The 23,902-nt window shown below is 35.1% G+C and overlaps 2 protein-coding genes and 1 pseudogene across 2 annotated transcripts; all 3 read left to right on the plus strand.

The window, feature by feature from the left end:
• The first annotated feature begins 1,198 nt into the window (after window positions 1–1,198).
• Window positions 1,199–3,487, plus strand: LOC120186266 (S-adenosylmethionine synthase 1-like). The gene is made up of 2 exons (XM_039190249.1): window positions 1,199–1,347; window positions 2,040–3,487. Exon 2 carries the CDS (start codon window positions 2,049–2,051, stop codon window positions 3,228–3,230), a length of 1,182 nt encoding a protein of 393 aa, XP_039046180.1. The 5' UTR covers window positions 1,199–1,347; window positions 2,040–2,048; the 3' UTR covers window positions 3,231–3,487.
• Window positions 3,488–6,710: 3,223 nt separating this feature from the next.
• On the plus strand, window positions 6,711–11,244 carry LOC120186311 (annotated as a pseudogene).
• Window positions 11,245–17,808: 6,564 nt separating this feature from the next.
• Window positions 17,809–23,840, plus strand: LOC120186218 (cytosolic sulfotransferase 5-like). The gene is made up of 2 exons (XM_039190210.1): window positions 17,809–17,872; window positions 22,974–23,840. The coding sequence occupies exons 1-2, from the start codon at window positions 17,809–17,811 to the stop codon at window positions 23,813–23,815; spliced, it is 906 nt and encodes a 301-aa protein (XP_039046141.1). The 3' UTR covers window positions 23,816–23,840.
• Window positions 23,841–23,902: the final 62 nt, after the last annotated feature.

Genomic DNA, 23,902 nt, shown 5'->3' on the forward strand with positions numbered 1-23,902 from the left:
ATAAAATTAAGAATTATATATATTTATATCAGATTGAGTCACATGCAGATTTTATCTAATGAATAGGTTAGATTTTAGGTAAAGTTGTATTTTTATCAGTTTGAGTTGACCGAATATCCGACCATTTATCATCCCTAGTTAATACACTTAAGTTTAAATTGGTGTGAAGAATTAACATTATTTAAACAACTAAAATATTATGAACAATAACTTTCTAATTGAAATAGTATGCTCGAGACAAGAATATCATATCAAGAATGACATCGATGAAATAAAAACAGATATATTAAAAGTAGTAATATATTCATTAATTGAAGGTTTAGAGTTTAAACTTTAGAGTTTAGGATTTGAGATTTAGGGAGTGAAATATAATTATTTTTTGAGAGAAGAAAAGAAAAAACACAGGTACCAGCAATGTGCTTTTCTTTTACTATTGAAGTTAATACTTAAAAAGAACGAAGCACGGTTGACAAAGGTTCATGTGTTGAGTTGTTGATTATTTATGTTTAAATTTCAATGCTTGCATCGTTTTCATAGTTATTTTGATTTGATTTTGGTTATTGTTTTATATGTGCTTCGATATAATTTTTTTTAATATTATAAAATGATTAATTTTAATTAAATATACTCAGTTCTATTTTAATTATAATTATATCTTTTATTTATATTTTCAAATTTTTAATTAATATATTATATATTTTTTACCAGCACGGAAATGAAATTCAAATTACACTTCGTACAAGTTAGAATTAATAATTTGCAACTTCTAAAGCTCTTGTTTTTAAAATATTATATAATTCATAATATATATTTTTGTAAAGAAAATGACCGAGGAAGATTGGTGAATTCCAATATCAAATAAAGGATCAAACGATGCGACTGTTTTGGGGGATTGAAGTAAAAGCTGGACCACTGCAAAATTAAAATAAAATAATAAAACAAAAAAATTCAATGGGGCAAATCAAAGTGCCGGGATACACTACCAAGCCAGAGGCAAACGGCTCAAGCCAAGCCATCAAGCCAATTCACTGGCGATAGTCGGTGAGTGACCGAAGTTTCCCGGTTATATCTATAGAAAAATCTAAAAACCAATAGCCAATCTTTCGCTCTCACCAACCCCACCGATCCTCACCAATTCAAATCGGATCTCAATTCCTAAAGAGAGAAGAAAAATCTAAACCGACTAAAGCAGTTACCGGTAACTTCCATTTTCTCTATAAATAGGCGCGATCGAGGCCTTAACTCGTCGTGCCGTTGAGTTCCGCCAATCTAGAGGTCTGGTCCGCTCAACATCCGCTCTCTTTATCTAAACCAAAGACTCAGATCCGCTCGGAATTCTTTGTCCAGGTTCCCTTTTTCTATCCTCTGTGTTCTTTCTTCTTTTATTTACTTTTGCTCTGTGGTTTTCGTTCGTAGATTTGGCTTTGTTGGCTGTAGCAGCAGCGGGGAATTAGTGTTCATTTAAGTGAATCTTGACTCAATTGTTTTCTGATCCGTTAAATCTGGAGTTTCTCGGTATTTTGGTTCTTGAAAATTATAGGAACTTGAGATTCTGAGGTTTGACTGGATTATTTATGGAAATTTTACTGAAAAAGTACAACATGTTTTAGTGTAAGACTTTTAGTTGATGACGTTTTAAACTTCCATAGAATTTGTTTTTTACGTGAAAAGTAGTTTTGCTTTGTGTAGGATCTACTGGATCTATATTTTTCTACCTTGCTTTGAGTACGATCAACTGGATCTATATTTTTTCGATTAACTGGATCTATATATTTTCATCGTCATAGTATCTTATATCATTATCGATCTTTCAAATTGAGTATAAAGATCTATAAATTTTGTTGTGGTTTTACCACTTGATTTAGTTTTGCGTCTGTCACTCAAAAGCAGCCAACAGGTACAACATTTGCCGTTTAAACATCCTTCTGCAAGTAAATAATTACGGAAGCTTTCTGTTAGTCAAACGAAAGTAGAAATCAGTGTCAATAGTTGAACATGGTAATTGTACTGAGTTTCCTCTGGTGTTCTTATGTTTGCAGCACGTTAGAATGGAGACTTTTCTATTCACATCTGAGTCTGTCAACGAGGGTCACCCCGACAAGCTGTGTGACCAGATCTCTGATGCTGTGCTGGATGCCTGCCTTGCCCAGGACCCTGACAGCAAGGTTGCCTGTGAAACATGCTCTAAGACTAACATGGTCATGGTCTTTGGAGAGATTACCACCAAAGCCGATGTAGACTATGAGAAGATTGTCCGTGATACTTGCCGCTCCATTGGATTTGTTTCTGATGATGTGGGTCTTGATGCTGACAACTGCAAGGTCCTAGTCAATATTGAGCAGCAGAGTCCTGATATAGCCCAGGGTGTCCATGGCCACTTCACGAAGCGCCCGGAAGACGTTGGAGCTGGTGACCAGGGCCATATGTTTGGTTATGCCACCGATGAAACCCCAGAATTCATGCCTCTTAGCCATGTCCTTGCAACTAAGCTTGGAGCACGTCTTACCGAGGTTAGGAAGAATGGTACCTGCGCCTGGCTAAGACCTGATGGTAAAACCCAGGTTACTGTTGAATACTACGACGATAATGGTGCTATGGTTCCAGTGCGTGTTCACACCGTCCTCATCTCCACCCAGCATGACGAGACTGTTACCAATGATGAAATTGCCGCTGACCTCAAAGAGCATGTTATCAAGCCCGTCATTCCTGAGAAGTATCTTGATGAGAAGACAATCTTCCACCTCAACCCATCTGGCCGCTTTGTCATTGGTGGTCCTCATGGTGATGCTGGTCTCACTGGTCGTAAGATCATTATCGACACTTATGGTGGTTGGGGAGCCCATGGCGGTGGTGCTTTCTCAGGAAAGGACCCAACCAAGGTGGACCGGAGTGGTGCTTACATTGTAAGGCAGGCTGCCAAGAGCATTGTAGCAAATGGCCTTGCTCGTAGGTGCCTTGTGCAGGTCTCCTACGCTATTGGTGTGCCCGAGCCTTTGTCTGTCTTTGTCAACAGCTACGGAACTGGAAAGATTCCAGACAAGGAAATCCTCCAAATAGTGAAGGAGAACTTTGATTTCAGGCCTGGTATGATCACCATCAACCTGGACCTCAAGAGAGGTGGCAATGGACGTTTCTTGAAGACGGCTGCCTATGGACATTTTGGAAGGGACGACCCGGACTTCACCTGGGAAATTGTGAAGCCCCTTAAATGGGAAAAGCCCCAATCTTGAACTCGAGCTTTGCCATGCCCCTGCTGCTCAGTACTTGCTCATCCATCCAAGGCACCGAATAATCTGTATTTTCGTAGCTCCTGCCGCATAAGCCCCTGGCATTCCTCGACATATCTAATCTCATACATATGATGCCCCTATTGATTGTCATTTTCTTTTCTGTTTGTTCTTTTTACCATGTTCGTTTTGATTAATGATGTGAGTGTCGGTGTTGCAAAAATGTATGAGAATTTTACTTATATTGATGGCACTAGAATTTTTGATTGATTGCTCATGGAATTCACAGCATTTGCAGTGAGTATTCAGTAATCTGTACTTTGTGATAAATCAAAAATATTGTTCTAAAGCTGCCACCATTTTTAACGTGCTAGCCGACAAGCAACAAGAATTAGACAATGGGCTTTTGATCGAATACCGCAATGCAAAGGTACTTCGGCCGTATCTAGGGCGGCCGAGCCCAAAAGTGAGAATATTTTCTAAAATTTATTATTAAAAAGAATATCTTCATAAATCAAATGGGACCTTGTTAGTTTAGCCTTCAGTACTCGTACCAATGCTATTCTATTTTATTTATGAATATTGTTGTCCTTTTTATTTATGTTTTAGTTGGGGTATTGAGTTTGTAGAATATTTAATTTTATTTATATGAATATAGAATTTGAATTTTAAATTATCTAATATAAAAAATTAAAATTATATTAAAAAATCAAAGATTTCAAAAAATTTGAAAAAACCAAAAACGAAAACTCTAATTTCAACTCCTAAACCCACCATGCCCACTACTCTTTGCCAGCACCTCACCTCCACCCGGTAACCAATAACCCCAAGAAAAACCACTGTAACAGGAGTCAACTGATGAGTGTACCCTGATGAGCCTCGATGCTACAAATTATAATCTCACGCGACCCCGAAGGTCGATCGACGATAAAGATGATGACGTCTGACTAGGAATATGACAAGAATGATGTCAGCAGTGGTGGCCGAGGATTTTTATGGATTTAGGGCTTTCTTGTAATTTAAGAAAAATTAAGATTTTTCAAAATATAATGATATTTTTATTTTTTAAAAAAATCAAAATTATTAAAACATGAAATGTGTCACTTAATGGAGTTTTTTTAAGCCATTACGTTCGTGACACCTAAAATGGTAACATTTGTAATGTTACACACCTAGACAAATAAAAAAAAAGTTTTAGCAACTATTTTAGAAAAAATGATATAGTTTGAACACTTGTTTTCTAATTAAGCCTTAAAAAGTAGTTAAGTAACTAAAACTCCATAAGAATAAGGAGTGTATTCGGTTCGGTTCGGTTTGGTTTTTTACCAAAAATTGAACCGAACCGAAATAAACGGTTTTTCAAAATTTAAACCGAAATCGATTTTTTCGGTTCGGTTCGGTTTATCGGTTTTTCAATGAAAAAATCACTTGAAACTATAATTTTTTTTTAAAAAAATTGTCTATTCGGTTCAATATGAAACAAATGAGTTCCATATGGAAAATCCGAACCGAACCGAATAAAAAGAATTGAGACTTTAAACCGAACCGAAAACGAATCGTATAATACCGAACCGAACCGAACCGTTTTACTTAGTTCGTGTCGATTTTTGATTTTCTTGATTTCGTTGCTCAGCTCTAAGAATAAGTAGATGATTAAATATATAACTCCCCATAATAAATCATATTGAGTGTGAATTTCAATCAATACCTTGATATCATGATTGTAATAAATATATTGAAAATTTGATTTTAATTATATTAAATTAAAGTATAAAAGGTTAAAAGTTAAAAAAAGGTAAACCATATAGCTGGTTACTAGTGTTTGGGTAGTTTTCATTTCCCCACTAATGTTTCAAAAGTTACAAATCGGTCACTAACGTTATTGTTTAGTTACAAATTTGTCACTCAACGTTAACAACTGTTAACATGCGTGACGAAAAATACAGTTGGTGCGTTAACTACTGACATGGATGGGTTGATTGCCACGTTAAAAAGGGTAAACTACACAAATGATCACTAATGTTTGAATAAGTTTCATTTTCCCCGCTGAAGTTTCAAAAGTAATAAATTGGTCACTAACGTTATCGATTTGTAACAAAACAGTCACTCGCCGTTAACCTTCGTTAACGTGGGTGATCGAAAACTTACGTGTAGGGGTGTAAATGAACCGAGCTTGAACGAACAAGACCATGTTCATGCTCGTTTGTTTATATTTGAAGGTGTTCATGTTCGGTTTGTGTTCGTTTAATTTTTCAATATCATGTTCGTGTTCATTTATTTATTTTCGAATGTGTTCATGTTCGTTTATTTAACGTTCACAAACGTGTTCGTGAACATGTTCGTTTATAGTTTGTTTATAGTTCGCAAACATGTTCATTTGGTATTCGTGAACATGCTCGTTTATATATGTTAAAAAATGTTACTAAATAAATAGAAAAGAATAAATTAAACAGAATCACCTAACAAAACTTATATACCAATCCACAATAACAAAATACAACCTTAAAACATACTAGAAACATCCATGAACATTTCTATCTTAAAACATACTTGAAAATAAAATGGAACAATCAAATCATACGAGTAGAAGCTTAGCAAAACGTCATCCGTCACATATCGAACAACACAGTCAAAACAACAAAATAAAATGGCAGTCACAACCAAAATATCCATCCTAAAACGTTATTCAATTCACCTGCAGAACCTAAGAAATAAAAACAAACATCAAGAATGGTCAAACGAAATTAGCAGCAACATAGACAATTATAAACATAAACATTTATAAACATAAACATTTATAAACATAAACATTTAAAGTTAGAGAATAAAAAATTAGCAGTAACATAAACATAAAGAATAGTAAAACGAAAATAGCAGTAACATAAACATTTAAAGTTAGAGCACATAAGAGAGTTATAAACAATTATTAAACAATTATAAACAATCATAACATGAGTTAGTATAATGGACACACATAAGACTCTTATGATTTTTTTGAAAATGAGATTCCCAAAATATTTTATAATAAAGTGTAATTGTAAATTATCTTATGAGCAAAATCGTGACATTATTTTTTAAATTTCGGGACTCTATGATGTATCACATGTCATAGTTGTAGATGGACAATCTAATTATAGCAAATTTAAACATACTTATGAGTTAATACTATATTATTATTATTAGGATGAATATTTGATGCACTTATTGTATATAGTTTTATATATTAGTAATAAATTATTGGACGACACACATCAAAAATGAATTTAAATTATGTATCTTCAATGTGTCAAATATAATTTCTATTATTGTGATAGTAAAATGTTAATAAGTGTGTAATTATATGAAGGGATAGTAAAATGTAATAATTCGAAACTTTATATTTAATTATATATATATATATATAGTAATATTTAAAAAATGTCTTAAGCAATTAGTTAAAAACCTATAAAAAATATGTGGTCAAAGAAAATTAATGGATATGCGATGATCAGACTTCCAAGTAAGTTAGAACATTAAATTAGTGTACTAATTGCTTAATATTTCCAATGCAACAGGGGAAATGATGGTTGGTCCGACCAAAGCCTTCTTTATGGATGAAATATTAACAGGCTTAGATAGCTTCACTACCTTCCAAATTGTCACACGTCTACAACAGTTGGCTCATACAACAGGAGCCACAATTTTAATTTCACTTCGTCAACCAGCTCTGGAGACCTTTAATCTCTTTTGACGACGTTATTCTAATGGACAGAAGAAATACTGTATACCAAGGACCTAGGAATCAAGTTCATAATTTCTTTGAATACTGTGGCTTTAAGTGCCCTCCAATGAAAGGCTTTGCAGTCTTCCTGCAAGAGGTACTGTCCGAAAAAGATCAAGTACAGTACTGGTTTTGTAGGGACCGACCTTATAGTTATGTTTCTGTCGACAAATTCAAAGTTGCATGTAAAGAGTTTCATGCAGGACAAGGGCTAAACGAAGAACTCTGCAAATCTTTTGACGAAGCCGAGAATCAGAAGAACGGTTGTCGTTTAATATATATTCATTGGGAAAATGGGAATCATTCAAAGCATGCTTGGCTAGGGAACGGTCTCTTACCAAGCGTAGTTCATTTTTGTATGTGTTCAGATCAGCACAGGTAATGATTTAATATATGAATCAATACTGAGATGGTGAGTTACTAATCAACATACTCTCACAAGCTTTGGGTGTTTTTTTTTTTGCTTGCAGCTTGTTTTATTGGCATTGTTTATATGAACTCGGATGAAGATCAATGAGTTCCATTCGAGAAAGTACATGGCTTGCTTATTTTTTGGTCTCACCAGAGTTCTGACCAGTGGAGTTCCAGAATTGGCACTTACTAGTTCCAGGCTTGGCATATTCTACAAGCAAAGGGATTTATATTTCCATCCTGCATGGGCTTATTCAATTTCTTCAACTATTGTAAGGATTCCGTTTTCATTTTTGGATACTTTGCTATGGACATCTCTTATATATTTTGGGGTTGGTTACAGTCCAGAACCAGAAAGGTTAGCATTTTTAAGGACAATATCCTACTATTATGTTAGATATATAAAATTTCAACATGTTCTCTAATGAGTCCTGAGCGTAACTTTCAGGTTCTTCTACCAGCTTTTCATTCAGTTCCTTTTCCATCAAGTAGCAATCTCGATCTTCCGTTTGATTACGGCTGTAATTCGAACACTACCCATCGCTGCAATCTTTTGTCAATTTACAGTGATGGCAACACTATTATTCAGTGGCTTCATGGTACCTTTACGTACGGCCAACATTATTATAATCAGCATGAGTACTTCAATTTGTTCAAAGTATTCATGTAACAATAATAACTCAACTGTTATATCAAAGCAGCATCGATGCCTTCTTGGATAAAATGGTGCTTTTGGATTTTCCCTCTATCCTATACAAATATAGGAAATTCAATAAATGAATTTCTATCTCAAAGGTGGCAACAGATGAAAAAAAGAAATCACACACCTTTATTTATGAAATAAATTAGCAGTTATTTGATGGTCGTGTTGTGGCCTTTCAGGTTTCATCCTTAAATGTGACTCTGGGACATCAGGCTTTACAGAGAAATGGATTAAACTTCGATGAATACTTCTACTGGATATCCATTGCAGCTTTGATAGGAATATGGATTCTGGTTAATGTTTTATTCACCTTGGCACTTATTTGAAGTGTAAGTTTCACATTATAGAAAAACTTTGATTGATGAATTTAATCATTTCTGGTTCTAAGTTGTGTTTGCCTTGCAGCTCCAGGGACCGGGAGATCTCGAGTTTTATATCTTACATAGAAAGAAAAAAAGACTCGAGTAATTCCATACAGGAAAACCAGTTGTCCGGTGCTCGTGTAAAAACACAAGTTACTAATATGGTTTTACCTTTTGTGCCCGTAACGCTCTCATTTGAGAATGTGCATTACTTTGTGGATACTCCCAAGGTAACAATTTGTTTTACCAATAAAACCCTTTACTACTTTGAAGATGATAAGAAAAAAATTCATTTGTTTCTATTTTCCCAGAAATTTAGAGGGAAAGTTCCGAATAAGAAGCTACATCTTCTTCAAGATATTTCTGGTTCATTTAGGCCTGGAGTTCTTACCGCATTGATTGGTTCCAGTGGAGCTGGCAAGACAACATTGATGGATGTTTTATCTGGAAGAAAAACTGGAGGGTATATTCAAGGGGATATAAGAGTTGGAGGGTACCCTAAAGTCCAAAAATCTTACGCTAGAGTATCGGGGTACTGCGAGCAAACGGACACACACTCTTCCCCATATAACAGTAAAGGAAGCTGTGATTTACTCAGTTTGGTTACGCCTATCACCTGAGGTTCCTATGCATAAAAGATTGGTACGAGTGTTTCAACTTTATGCAAATCCTCATCAACCAATTTAATCTATAAAAAAACAATATTAAGGCTCACTCGATTCTCGTATTTAACAGAAATTTGTGAAAGAGTTCCTTCAAATGATTGAGCTTGATGAAATAAAAGATTCTTTAGTTGGCATACGTGGTGTCAATGGTATATCAGCAGAGCAGCACAAACAGCTTACAATAGCAATAGAGCTTGTAGCTAATCCATCAATAATATTTATGGATGAACCCACCTCAGGTTTAGATGCCAGAGCAGCTGCCAATGTCATGCGAGTGGTGAAGAACATAGTTAGTACTAAGAGGACCGTTGTATGTACCATTCATCTACCGAGTATCGAAATATTCGAGACATTCGACGAGGTAACAGAGTGAAACATTCCTAAACGTTCCATAGTTCTTTTCCTTAAATAACAACGGTCCTTCTTGGCTACTATGATTCTTCTGCTTCACATATCATAAATCATCATGCAGATAATTTTGATGAAAGGAGGGCAAATAGTATATTCTGGAGAGCTTGGTCATAATTCTTGTAAGCTTATTGAATACTTTGAAGTAATCCAAAGTAACATTCTACAAATTATTAACTCATATAGTTTTCAAATGAATAAGAAACTAATGCTTCAAAGCACTTCAAGCAGGGAATACCAGGGGTGCCGAAAATAAAAGAAAACTACAATCCAGCAACATGGATGTTAGAGGTCACAAATTCTTCTATTGAAGCTGAACTTGGAGTCGATTTTTCCCATCTCTTCAAACAATCCAATCTGTATCAGTAAGTCCACCATGATTGATATATTTAGGACCTTTGAATCATAAACTCACACCTCAAAATAAAAAGAGGATATAAAAGAGCTTAGAAATAATATATTTCTGTTGCATAATATTGAATATTTTTGTGCAGAAGAAACAAAGAGCTAGTCCAAGAGTTGAGAGTTCCAGCACATGGCTCAAAGGAAGTACGTTTTACTACACGCTTTTCACAAAATAGATGGGAGCAATTCAAAGCATGCCTATGGAAGCAACATTTGTCTTATTGTAGAAACCCAACATATAACTTAGGGCGCCTGGTTTTAGCCATGGTATCGTCTTTGTTATATGGAGCGCTTCTTTGGGATAAGGGGCAAAAAGTGTAGGACGTTTCCTTAAAATTTTCTTTCTTTTTTCGCCATTCACATATGCCATTGTCCTGAAATCATGATTATCTTTCATGAAGAAATAATGAGCAGGGCTTGATCAATATAATGGGATCCGTGTATGTTTTCATGGTTTCCACCGGAGCAAGCAACTTGCTTTCAATTCTTCCGATCATAATTAGTCAACGGACTATCGTGTTCCAAGAAAAGTTTGCCGGAATGTACTCGTCCAAAGCACATTCATTAGCACAGGTCCATAACTACTCGCTCATCACACTTGTTTTACATTTCCTATAGGTTAATAACAAACCGTCACTTCTGCAATTTCAGGTTATAGTAGAAATACCATGTCTTCCTTGAAACAGCTTTGTTCTTGATCCTTTCATATCCAGCAGTCAACTTGTACGAATCAGCTTACAAAGTGTCATGGTATTTCTATGACACTTTTTGTACAATGCTCACGTACAAATACATGGGCACGGCAGTTGTTTCTTTATCTAAAACTTACCAAATGGCCGCAATAAATGGGAGTTATTGTATCGCGGTTGCGAACTTGCTCTCTGGCTTTTTCATACGACAACCTGTAAGCCTACTCCATATCTTTGCCAACTAAAACTACAGTTTTTTTCCTATATGTAAATAAGAGTATTGGACTGATACATGATAAATTTGAGATTTGCAGGCAATTCCTAAATGGTGGGTTTGGTTTTATTGGATGGTTCCAAATTCTTGGACATTGAGAGGTCTCATCACTTCCCAATATGGAGATATAAATAAGGAAATCATAGCATTCGGAGAGCGCAAAACTATCAGTGTCTTCTTAGACAGCTACTATGGCTTCAAACATAAGGATTTGCCCCTTACGGCTATTTTACTATTTGCTTACCCAATTTTTTTGCCTCTATTTTTATATATTGTACGGATAAGCTTAACTTTCAAAGGAGATGAACTATACCATCATGCCATTTCTAGTTCCTGAATTTTCATGCATCTTTAGATATAAACTTAGTTTGAATTTTATAATATCGTATAAGCTTAGCTTGTTCTAACATGAGGAATGAATCGGTTTTGCAAGAGTTTCAGCTATTGCTCAGCTGTTGTAACATTTTTCAAGTTGAAATATTAGATTTTCTTATGTTCACGATATTTTCATTAATTTCTTAACTATATAGTTTGGTTGTTTCAAATAACTTGGGCAGTAGTAGTTACTGCTTTTTTCTGCGGAAGTTGATCATAGAATCATATCTCATCTAATCCCTTATTTTACATTTCTTTAATTAATTTCCCGTTTTATTTGAAGTCTTCATCAGTTCGGTAAAGAAACAGGGTAAAGTAAATAAATGATCTTAACTATATAGGGTTATTTTGTTGAGTCTCAACCATTAAAAATTACAAAATGATCCATATACTATAGGTATTGTTTTGTCGTGTCCTTTTAATATTAAAAGTTATAAAATGGTCACTCGACTATTCATATATTTCAAATTTGTCATTTTTTATTAAAAAGTTGACGATCGTATTAGCTGGACGTTAACTTACTAACTGAGATATGATAAAACATAATCCCAAAACCTCAAACAAAGAGACAATTTAGATGGTTCTAAGGTTAGATTTATCATATCACAGTCAGCAGATTAAAGTCAAACTCAAAATATCATCAATTTTTTAACGGAAATGATGGCTTTGGAACATATGAATGATCGGGTGCCCATTTTGTAACTTTTAATAGTCGAGAGACTCAACAAAACAACATCCTATAGTCAGGAGGCAATTTTATATCTCTTAATAGTCAAATGATTCAACAAAACAACGACCTATATTCAAAGGACCACTTATATACTTTATCCTAAAAATATATACTTCATACAATAAATTCATTTATTTTTCTTCTTGTTTAAAATATCAAACTTTTTTCTTTAAAAATTAAAAACAGGCTCTCTTCTTGAGGAACCAATTAATTCAAAAAAAAAATCTTGAATTTTTTGATTGCTTAGGTTTTAAAACTAAGTAACATTACTTGATTTTGAATCTTTTTATTCTATATTAGTTTAAAAAAATTCTTGAAAAGATTTGAAATTGTCATTTTCTAATTGGAAAACATTAAAGATTTGTTAAAGGTTAGCTCAACAATAAATGCTTTATAGATTAAGAGAATAAAAAACTCATCAGATTCGAAGGGTTTGTTAAAGTTAATGTGTCATATTATGTAAAATTAGGACGTAACATGTGTAATGTCAACTAAAGTGATAACGAGACATATATCATGTCAATAATTAAACATATAAAAAATATCACGTCAACAGAATGTGCCGATAGTTAACCATCTAATAATTTTTATCTAACATAACAAAAAATTAGAACATTGAAACAAAAAATGCTCCAAAAATTTAAATTAATGTGAATATTTGAACAAACGTTAACAAAACTAATTTTATCATGAGAAAATAACCTTAGTGACCAAAAATACCTTATAATATACGATTTTAACCAATTTTTTTTGGATTTGTCAAAATGACCAACTAAATCGCAATGCGATCGATAATTCGCAACGCGATCTCCGGTATCGTAAATCAGTTTCCAGATTCGCAACGCGAACATCGACTATCGCAACGCGAACTTCGACTATCGCAATGTGATTTTCCAAATTCGTGTTGCGATTTATTCAAAGTGCATTGCGATAGTCGAAGTTCGCGTTGCGATTTATTCCAAATTCGTTGCGATTTATTCCAAATTCACGTTGCGATAGTCGAAGTTCGCGTTGCGATTTATTCCAAGTTCGTTGCGATAGTCGAAGTTCGCGTTGCGATTTATTCCAAGTTCGTTGCGATAGTCTAAGTTCGCGTTGCGATTTATTCCAAATTCGTTGCGGTAGTCCAAATTCGCAACGACTGGTGGTATTACATTTGTTTCTTAAGAATTTTCTCTAAAAAGATAGTATTCGCGCGGACGTGTCGAAGACACGTATTACCACGACCACAACCACGACCACGACCACGACCCGACCCGACCCGACCCGAGACGACGGCGCGCGAGAGTCCCCCTTGCTCTATCACTCAACAATAAAGTGGGAAAGCCAAGCCTTAAATACCATGCCCAATAGTGTTTCCAATACTATGTGGGATTGAGCATTACCAACACTTGTTCCCAATACTATGTGGGATTGAGCCTTAAATAGTGATATTATTTGTGAATTATAGTTAACGACTTTAGTATTTGTATGAAAAGTATTTGTGGTTCGTTTAGTTTTCATGTAATTCTAATTTATTTTCAATTGATTGTAATTACACGATAACAATTTTTTTTATTCTCGCGAGTGATGCAATTTTTTTTGAATGTTTTGCTTAAAATTGCAATAATCGTGATTGATTGTAGATTGACTTTTAATTATGACATATTTAATCGTATAATACTAATGCAATTGGTTGCTGATTTAGTTGTTTTAAGGTGCATGATTGTTAATTGTTTCCTGAATAATCATATAGTATTGGAAACAAGTGTTAGTAATGCTCAATCTCACATAGTATTGGAAACACTATTGGGAATGGTATTTAAGGCTTGGCTTTCCCACTTCCTTGTTGAGTGATAGAGAACAAGGGGGACTCTCGCGCGCCGCCGCCACCGCCGTCCGTCTCGTCTCGGGTCGTGGTCGTGGTCGTGGTAATACGTGTCTTTGACACGTCCGCGCGAATACTATCTTTTTAGAGAAAATTCTTAAGAAACAAATGCAATACCACCTGTCGTTGCGATTTTGGACTATCGCAACGAATTTAGAATAAATCGCAACGCGAACTTCGACTATCGCAACGAACTTAGACTATCGCAACAAATTTGGAATAAATCGCAACGCGAATTTGGAAAATTGCAACGCGAACTTCGACTATCGCAACGCGAACTTGGACTATCGCAATGCGAATATGTAAATCGCAATGCGATAGTCGAAGTTCGCGTTGCGAATCTGGAAACTGATTTGCGATACCGGAGATTGCGTTGCGAATTATCGATCGCATTGCGATTTAGTTGGTCATTTTGGCAAATCCAAAAAAAATTGGTTAAAATCGTATATTATAAGACATTTTTGGTCACTGAGATTATTTTCTCTTTTATCATTATCTCTAAACCAAAATAATTAAATGTCAAAAAATTCTATAGGCCAATAATATTAATAATGGTCATGTAAATACACATACTGAAATAATATTGTATTTCAGTTTGAAACAATAACATTAAAATACTGCTTTGACGATAATCCTCAAATAAATATAAACAGCTAAACATCTAAACTTTTACTCCCTTGATCTACTTTATAAATAAGGGTAAATTATACTAGAGACCACCCAACTATAGCCCCTTTTCATTTTGACCACTATTTTTGAATTCATGTCAATAAGTCACCTAACTATTTAAATGCATTCAATCAGGCCACCAACCGTTAACAGTTAACTAACGAAAGTGGTGACGTAGCAGTTAGTAAAATTAATATAATTCAACATTTAGTCTCTATTACTTATATATTATGTCGATTTAGTTTTAATTTAAAAAATTCACTCTCTAATCAGGAAGTGACAAATGTCACCACTTGATTGGAGATTTTTTAATTTAATTTATTTTTAATTAAATAATACATTGACCAATCAGGTGGTGACATATGTCAACATTTTTTTTTGCAATAATCTAAACCGCAATATATAAAATATTTTGAAATCACATAACAAATGTAGTCTTTACACCGGTGGTTGATCCGTTGCTAGAGATGCCTTTGGACATTGGTCAATTCCTCGAAATGCCATCTTCAAATTGGATTTATTTTCCATTTAAAACGGTGCACCTAATTGGTTTAAAAATTATTCAATTTCAATATTAATTGGTAACACAGGTTACTAAAGAAATGTGTCAGTTGACTGTCGAGTTAACAGAGTTAATGGTCTGATTGACAAAAATTCAAAAACAATGTTCAAAATGAGAAAGAGCTATAGTTGAATGGTCTCTGGTATAGTTTACCCTATAAATAATACTATACGTAAAGGACGAAAATAGATTCCTTTTTGTTCCCAAGCAACATTTGTTTTTTATTTTTTGTGTGTAACCAGGCAAGATATTTGTTGAAAATACATATTCAGCATAAAAAATATCAACACACGTGATCAATATTGACGGTAAACAATTACAGATGAAAATAAGAGGTAAATTATTATCCTTTTCCATTTTGATTATCTATTTTGAAATTTTATATGTTAGACCTCCTAATTATGCAAACGGTTCAACAAACCATTTCTCGTTAATGTTTCAATGTAGAAGTGATTGACAGTTAACAAATTGGCATAATTATACATTTAGTCTTTAATATTTATATATTTTATCTATTTAGTAGTACTTTTATATAAAAGATTAAGTCTGCACCATTTGCGAAGAGCTCTGCTCTTTTTCTTCCGGGTTAGACAATAGCTTGGGAAGCTTTGGTTGGAGCAATCCAATGGCTGATATCAAAACGGCAGCAGTAGCAAGGTCTTCAATGGATTCAGCCTTATATAGTTCGGCTGTTTTCCAGGAGAGCCATAAGCTGTGAACTGAAGATTTTAATGGATTATTTATAATTGATTTAAGATTTTAAGATTTTTAAATTAAATTTACTTTTTCATATTTATTGTTAATGATTATTTATATGAAATTATATTTAAAATTTAATATAAAAATATTAAAATCTAATATCAATTATAAAAAAATCTATTGGATTTTTAGTGATTTAAGCGCTATCTTATTCTTAATTGACCCATATTTAACTTCTCACTATTCTATTTTTTCATGTCATTAATTATAATATATGATATATATAAAATGTTACAACTAATTTATGAATATTTGATTTAGTCTAACGGTTAAAATTTGTTTGGTCTCCAACATGGTCTTGGTTTCATATCTAATTTAAACAAATTTAGTTTTTTTTTTTCTGCCTTTAACTTCAACAAGATATATAATACATGTTTTTACTTTTTATCAAACATGTCGTGTGGTTTAGCGGTTAAGGTGCATAGATGTTTTCCTTTAACACTTGGGTTTGAATCCCCCTAGGGTCATACCCATTTTAAATTATTTTCTCTTCAATTCCTAAGATGACACGTGTCACATTTGGATTGGATTGAAAATTTATTAAACTAATTTAATTAAAATTAAAAAAAAATCTTCTAATCAAGTGGTGACATGTGTCACAAATTGAGAGAATGTATAAGTATTGAGGATCAAAATATATAATTAAACTCAGCATTACTTTCGTTAAATAATAATAGCTAGTGGATATACTGAAACTATTTAAATAGTTCAATGATCATATTGATACAAATTTAAAAATAGTAGTCATTTTAATACTAACTTTATAGTTGGGTGGTCATTCAAATAGTTTATTTTAATTTTAATTTTAATTTTAATTATATGTAGACTGATACAGCCTCAGTACTCTCAGAAGTCGGAAGCCATTGAATACATAAAATTCATCCATGAACAAGTCAATGTAAATTTAACTCATAAGAAAAGAAGCTCTTCAAAAATGGCGCAGACCTAATCTTTTATATAAATTATTTTGCAACAATGGTTGACTTGTAGATAAGTTTTCCCTTGATCTAAGTTCAATCCCCACGTTTTTTTTTCTCTTTCTACCAGTTTTCCTTACCAATAAGGCAGCGACACACATTTCACAGCTTGAATGATTAGAAAATTTATTAAGTTTATGGGTAAACTAACAGGTGACACTTAACTATTGCCAAATTTCATTTTGACCACCAATGTTTCAATTTAATCAATCATACAATGTTTCAATTAAACCATTGTCGTTAGTATTTAACGCAAGAAGTGACGTGACAATTAAAAAACTTGATGTAATTACAAGTTTAATTCCTAATTTTCTAAAAATTATTTTCTCCACTTAATGAGGTGATGATCTGATTGGATGGGAAATAAAATAATTATAATTAATGAAATACTCTTTAATCGTGTGATTACATATGTCATCATCTAATTGAATATTAAATTTATTTAATTGAATTAAAGTGAAGAGTAAATTGATAAATATTAATTATTGAGGATCAAATGTATAATTATGCTAATTTTGTTAACTGCTACATCTCCATCTCTTTTAAATGTTAACAACTAGTGGCCCGATTGAAACATTTAAATAATTAGGTGGTATGATTCATGAAATTGAAATATGGATGGTCAAAATGAAATTGGATAATAGTTGAATGATCACCCGTGTAGTATACCCTTAAAATTATGACCTAATTGATGAAACATGCAAATATTAACGACAAGACAAGAGATTTTATTAAACCATTTAAATAATTAGATGGTTTGATTGATAAAATTTCAAAATTGATGATAAAGTAAAAGACAATATTTTAGTGATCATACATATAAATTACCCAAAAAATCAAAAGCCGAAGATGTTTTATGGTCGTACTCTCCAAGGATAATATAGTTAGTATTTGCTTGACCTCTTAGTTGGCCGCAAGCAAGCAAAGCAGGTTTGTTTATTTCTGAAAACATCTTTTAGGTACTAATGGAGTTGGGCTTTCCAGATTCATTTTCGACTTTGCTCGATGAAGTCCCTAAAGAAACATGGTATGGTTTGTTGGAAATAAAACACTCACACAAACAACTTTTATTGAAACTCAAACAAATATTACAAGAGCACTCTCACTCAAAAACAAGAACTACAACTTACTCTTATAGGACTTTGCTTCTTCACTCACTTAGAAGCTCTTAATTTTTCTTGATGCTTAAAACTAAAATGGGAATGGGTATTTATACTACTCAAGAATAATCCTACACCACACAAATAAACTAATTTAAACCATTACAAATTCAACAAATATCTAACTCTCACCTAACTAAATTGATGTAAGTAATGACATCATTACTTAAATGATGTAAGCAATGACATCTTTAATTAAATGATGTAAGTAATGACATCAATTTAGTTTGGGTTTGGGTTTAGGCTCCCATAATGGATCAAGTTTATGATCCAACACCCCCCTTAAACTTGATCTCGTGACCCCTAGTTGGTTCCTTAATCTTAAAAAGTCTTCGCTGGTCAGTGGCTTGGTAAAAATATCAGCAACTTGATCTTGTGACTTCACGTATTCAACTTCCACATCTTTTCTTGCAACACACTCCCTTATATAGTGGTAGCGAATATCAATGTGCTTGCTTCGATCATGGAATACTGGATTCTTCGCTAAGGCAATGGCTGACTTGTTGTCGACACAAACCTTGGTAGGCTCTTCTTGTATCAAACCTATCTCCTTCAATAGATTTCTAAGCCAAATTGCATGACAAACACATGAGGTAGCAGCAACATATTCCACTTCACAAGTGGACAATGTGACAATCGGTTGTTTCTTTGACATCCATGTGAACGCAATATCTCCCATGAAAAATATGAATCCAGTAGTGCTCTTTCGACTATCTATGTCTCCACTCCAATCACTGTCGCTATATCCAACAAGCTTGTAATAGTTAGAAACTGAATAGAACAAGCCAAAGTCAATTGTACCTTTCAGATAACGAAGAATTCTCTTTGTGGCTTTAAAATGGGTGGTTGTTGGAGATTCCATATAGAGACTAACCAATCCAACTGCGTGAAGAATATCGGGTCTCGTGCAAGTTAGATAGCGTAGACTTCCTACCAAACTTTTGAAGAATGTTGGATCTACACTTTTGTCTTCTTCATGTTTGGTCATCTTGATCCCGTATTCTGCCGGTGTGCTTATTGGTTTACAGTTCTCCATCTTGAACTTCTTCAGTATCTCCTTTGCATAGCTTTCCTGTGAAATGAAAATTCCATCATTTTGTTGCTTAACTTCGATGCCAAGGTAGTACGCCATAAGCCCCATGTATGTCATCTCGAATTCTTTCATCATCACATCCTTGAATTTATTAAACATGCTTGGGTTGCTTCCAGTGAAGATCAAATCGTCCACATAGAGACACACGATCAAAATATCTTCATCTTGATATATAGAGCATGCTCGTAGGGACATATGTTGAAGCCATTCTCTTGGAAGTACTTGTCGATTCGGCTATTCCATGCCCTTGGTGCTTGTTTTAGCCCGTAAAGAGCCTTCTTCAACTTTAACACCTTGTCTTCGTTCCCTTTGACTTCATAACCTGATGGTTGCTGAATGTAAACTTCCTCTTCAAGAACTCCATTTAGGAAGGCGGACTTTATATCCATCTGTTGTATCTTCCACTTGTTTTGAGCTGCCAAAGAAATGATTAGTCTGATAGTCTCCAATCGAGCAACAGGAGTAAATACCCCATCATAGTCAATTCCAGTCTTTTGACTATAGCCTTTAGCAACTAGCCTCGCCTTGTGCCTTTCAATCTCTCCTTTGGCATTTTGCTTTGTTTTGTACACCCATTTGACACCTATCGCCTTATGTCCCTTGGGAAGTGAGGTAAGTTCCCATGTGTCATTCTTCTCGATGGCCTTGATTTCTTCATCCATCGCATCTCTCTATTTCTTTTCTTGTACCGCTTCTTGAAAGCTCACTGGTTCACAATCGGCAAACAGACAAAATAATGTAAGATTATCTTGTCGTTCAGTTACCTCATAGAGATCTCTAAGGCTTCTTGTGCGTTGCACAACTCTTTCACTTTGACTCCCACTTGACGATGACGAAGGTGATGAGTCTCCTTGAGTGGTTGATGTTGGTGAAGTGGGTGGAGTTGCAAACTCTTATTGAGATTCATCTAGTTATTCCCTCATTGTCTGCTCATCTTATTCAAACTGAGGAAAGAAATTGAAGTCATCTGTATGAGAGTTAAAATCTCATTCTCCTTCTTCGTTGAAGTCCACATCTCGACTAATCACAAACTTCTTATTGTTTGGATTGTACAACTTGTAGCCCTTCGAATTAGCATCATAGCCGATGAAGATAAAACTCTCGCTTTTATCATCAAGCTTCGTTCTTCTCTCGTCTGGTACGTGAACATGGGCTATACTTCCAAAGGTTCTCAAATGGGAAATGCTAGGCTTTCTTCCACTCCATGCTTCTTGTGGTGTCTTTCTCATACACTTCTTATTGGAGATCGGTTTGTCAAGTAGACTGCACACGCTATTGCCTCCGCCCAAAATTCCTTAGGTAGTTTCTTGCTTTTGAGCATGTTCCGTGCCATGTCGAGGATTGTTCTGTTCTTTCCTTCTGCCACACCATTTTACTGGGGGGATCTAGGAACTGTCATTGGTCGACGAATTCCATTTGCTTCACAGAACTCTTGAAACTCCCTGGAAGTAAATTCTCCACCTCGATCAGATCTCATGGCTTTAATCTTTCTACCGCTTTCTCTCTCCACTACTGCTTTGAACTTCTTGAAGACTTCAAAAACTTCTGACTTCTGTTTCAAGAAATATACACAGGTTTTTCTTGAAAAATCATCAATGAAGAGAAGAAAATAGTTACTGTTACCGAGAGAGCTTGGCTTGATCGGTCCACACACATCGGTATGGATGAGCTCGAGTGGCTTCTTGGCTCTTGTCTCTGACTCCTTTGGAAAGCTTTTCCTGAATTGTTTCCCAGCTAGACACCCTTCACAAAGCTGGTTAGGATGGTTGATGTGAGGTAGTCCCTTCACCATCTCCTTCTTAGATAGCAGCTCTAGACCTCCAAAATTGAAATCGAATATGCCAAAGCCATGATGCATCTTTATAGCAAGCTTTCAGGCACTTTGCAACATCATTTTGTATGTTGATCAAGAACATTCTATTCTTTGACATCGACACTTTAGCAATGAAGTTATTCTTATCATCTTTTATAGAAAGATTATAATTATTCATGTGAATATCATAACCTTTCTCTACCAGTTGCCCTAAACTTAAGATGTTACTTTTCATATTGGGCACATAGTAGACATTTGAAATAAATTGATGCCTCCCATCTTTCAAACGGATAAGAATGTTACCTCTCCCTTTCACTGCTATTGTGGAATCATCTCCAAACGAAACATTTCCGCTTACTGACTCGTCTAGCTCCACGAACATGTCTTTCCTTCCACACATGTGATTGCTTGCACCACTGTCAAGATACCAGGAATTTGCTTGGCCACCATCAGTTTCCTTTCGTGCTAGAAGAAGAGTTTCTTTGCTATCTGTCTTTTCCTCCACGTAGTTAGCCTTTTCCTCAATTTTATTTTTGGGAGCTCTACATTCTGAAGCATAATGCCCAAACTTTTGACAATTATAACATCGAACTTGAGATTTGTCATGCCTTGAATTCAGATTGATTCTTCCACGGCCTCGTGTTGAGCTTTCTCCTTTCTCATAGTTGTTGTTGGAATTGTTGTTGTTGTAATTCCAGCCTCGTCCACGACCTCGTCCATGGCCTTTACCTCTGCCTTGGCCACGTTGGTTTCTATCATTGCGTTGGCTTTCATGCATATCTTTGAGTTGCAGCATGAGGAGTTGCTCAGTAAACTCATGTTTCTTCTTATGCTTCTCTTCGTATGCTTGCAATGATCCTTGGAGTTGCTCGATCGTCATTTCTTCCAAGTCTTTAGTTTCTTCAATCGTCACGACGATGTGCTCAAATTTGGGATCCAACGAACGGAGTATCTTCTCTATTATCCTCACATCGTCTAACTTTTCACCATTTCTTTTTAAATCTGAAATAGACTCAGATGCTTTCATGTTTAAGGATTCGAATTCACCTCTTAATGTTTGGAGACGAACCTTCTTCAATTGCTCGGATCCTTTATAAGAGGTTTGCAGCTTCTCCCACGCTTCCTTGCTAGAGCTTGCACTTGAAATATTTTCAAAACCATCATCATCTAATGCTTAATAGATGAGGTAGAGAGCCTTCTTGTCTCTCTTTCTTGAATCCTTCAAAGTTGTCTTTTGATCTGGTGTAAGAGTAGCAAAAGCATCATCATCCACAGGCTCGTTATAGCCTTTCTCTATGATATCCCACACATCTTGTGTTCCAATAAGTGCATTCATTTTGATACTCCAATTGTCGTAGTTTTTGTTGTTGAGTGTCGGAACTTGGAATGGTGCCATACCATTTGCCATATCTCTCAATATAATGAGATTTTGTAAAATCCGATTGCACGGATGAATCCGGAACGCTGAAAAAAACTTTGGAGGGACTTGGACAACTCGGTCAAGGGCTCCAACTCGGCTGACTCGGCTCAACTCGGTGAGTCAACTCGATTTTCTGGCAGCAGTCTTCCAGCGGTGCGTCAGAACTCAGATTGAGAAAATTCTGGCGGCGTCGGATTCCTCTCGTCGAGACCTTCGATCTTTCCAACTCGCTCTGATGCCACTTTGTTAGAAATAAAACACTCACACAAACAACTTTTATTGAAACTCAAACAAATATTACAAGAGCACTCTCACTCAAAAACAAGAACTACAACTTACTCTTATAGGACTTTGCTTCTTCACTCACTTAGAAGCTCTTAATTTTTCTTGATGCTTAAAACTAAAATGGGAAGGGGTATTTATACTACTCAAGAACAATCCTACACCACACAAATAAACTAATTTAAACCATTACAAATTCAACAAATATCTAACTCTCACCTAACTAAATTGATGTAAGCAATGACATCATTACTTAAATGATGTAAGCAGTGACATCTTTAATTAAATGATGTAAGTAATGACATCAATTTAGTTTGGGTTTGGGTTTAGGCTCCCATAATGGATCAAGTTTATGATCCAACATGGTTCGGATGCTTACAACTGGGAAGGCTTCTGGTATAGGGCTCATCACCTTTCTGCTGCCATGGCTGCAAGATCAAGCTTCCAAGCAAATGATTCCGATGTATTTTTGGCGTCTTCTATGAAGACAAGCACCACATGGCTCAAGGCTATCATCCCCACAATCATGAATCCTTATGAAGACGACCCTTTGCTCAACCACCATCCTAATGAGCTGATGCCATCTCTGAAAATTCAGATTTTCAAGGTAAACCGAAACCCTAATCTCTCAGATATGCCTCCTCCCAGACTATTTCGAACCCATGTGCCTTACCCTATGTTATATGAGTCTATTAAAAGCTCTGCCTGCAAGATTGTTTACATTAGTCGAGACCCTAAGGACACGTTTACGTCGTGCTGTCACTTTATGAACTCTGTGATTGCTGATAGAGGAATAGATCCATGGCCAATGGATGAAGCTTTCGAGAGCTTTTGCAGAGGGATTCATGCTTTTGGGCCGTTCCATGACCATGTTTTGGGTTATTGGAAAGAGAGTATAAAGAGACCCGAGAAGATACATTTCATGAGATATGAAGACATGAAGAATGAGCCCAAGGAGCAACTGAGGAAGCTGGCTTGTTTCCTCCAAAGGCCTTTCCACAAGGAAGAAGAGGTGGACAAAGTGTTGTGGAGATGCAGCCTTGAAAGGCTTAAGAGCCTGGAGGTGAACCAACATGGCGTCGACCCTTGGGTAGGCATTAACTACAAGCATTATTTCAGGAGTGGCACTGTTGGGGACTGGAAGAACCAATTCACTGATGAGATGAAAGAAAAGTTGGATCGTATTACAACCTTGAAATTTTAGGGTTCTGGTCTGAGCTTCGGACAATAATTTAATATGGGTTAGGATCTATTTATTCAATGTAAAACTTTTTTAGTTTTACAAGACATT

Source organism: Hibiscus syriacus, unplaced genomic scaffold, assembly GCF_006381635.1.
Source record: "Hibiscus syriacus cultivar Baekdansim isolate YM2019G1 unplaced genomic scaffold, ASM638163v2 tig00113337_pilon, whole genome shotgun sequence".
Classification (NCBI taxonomy): Eukaryota; Viridiplantae; Streptophyta; class Magnoliopsida; order Malvales; family Malvaceae; genus Hibiscus; species Hibiscus syriacus.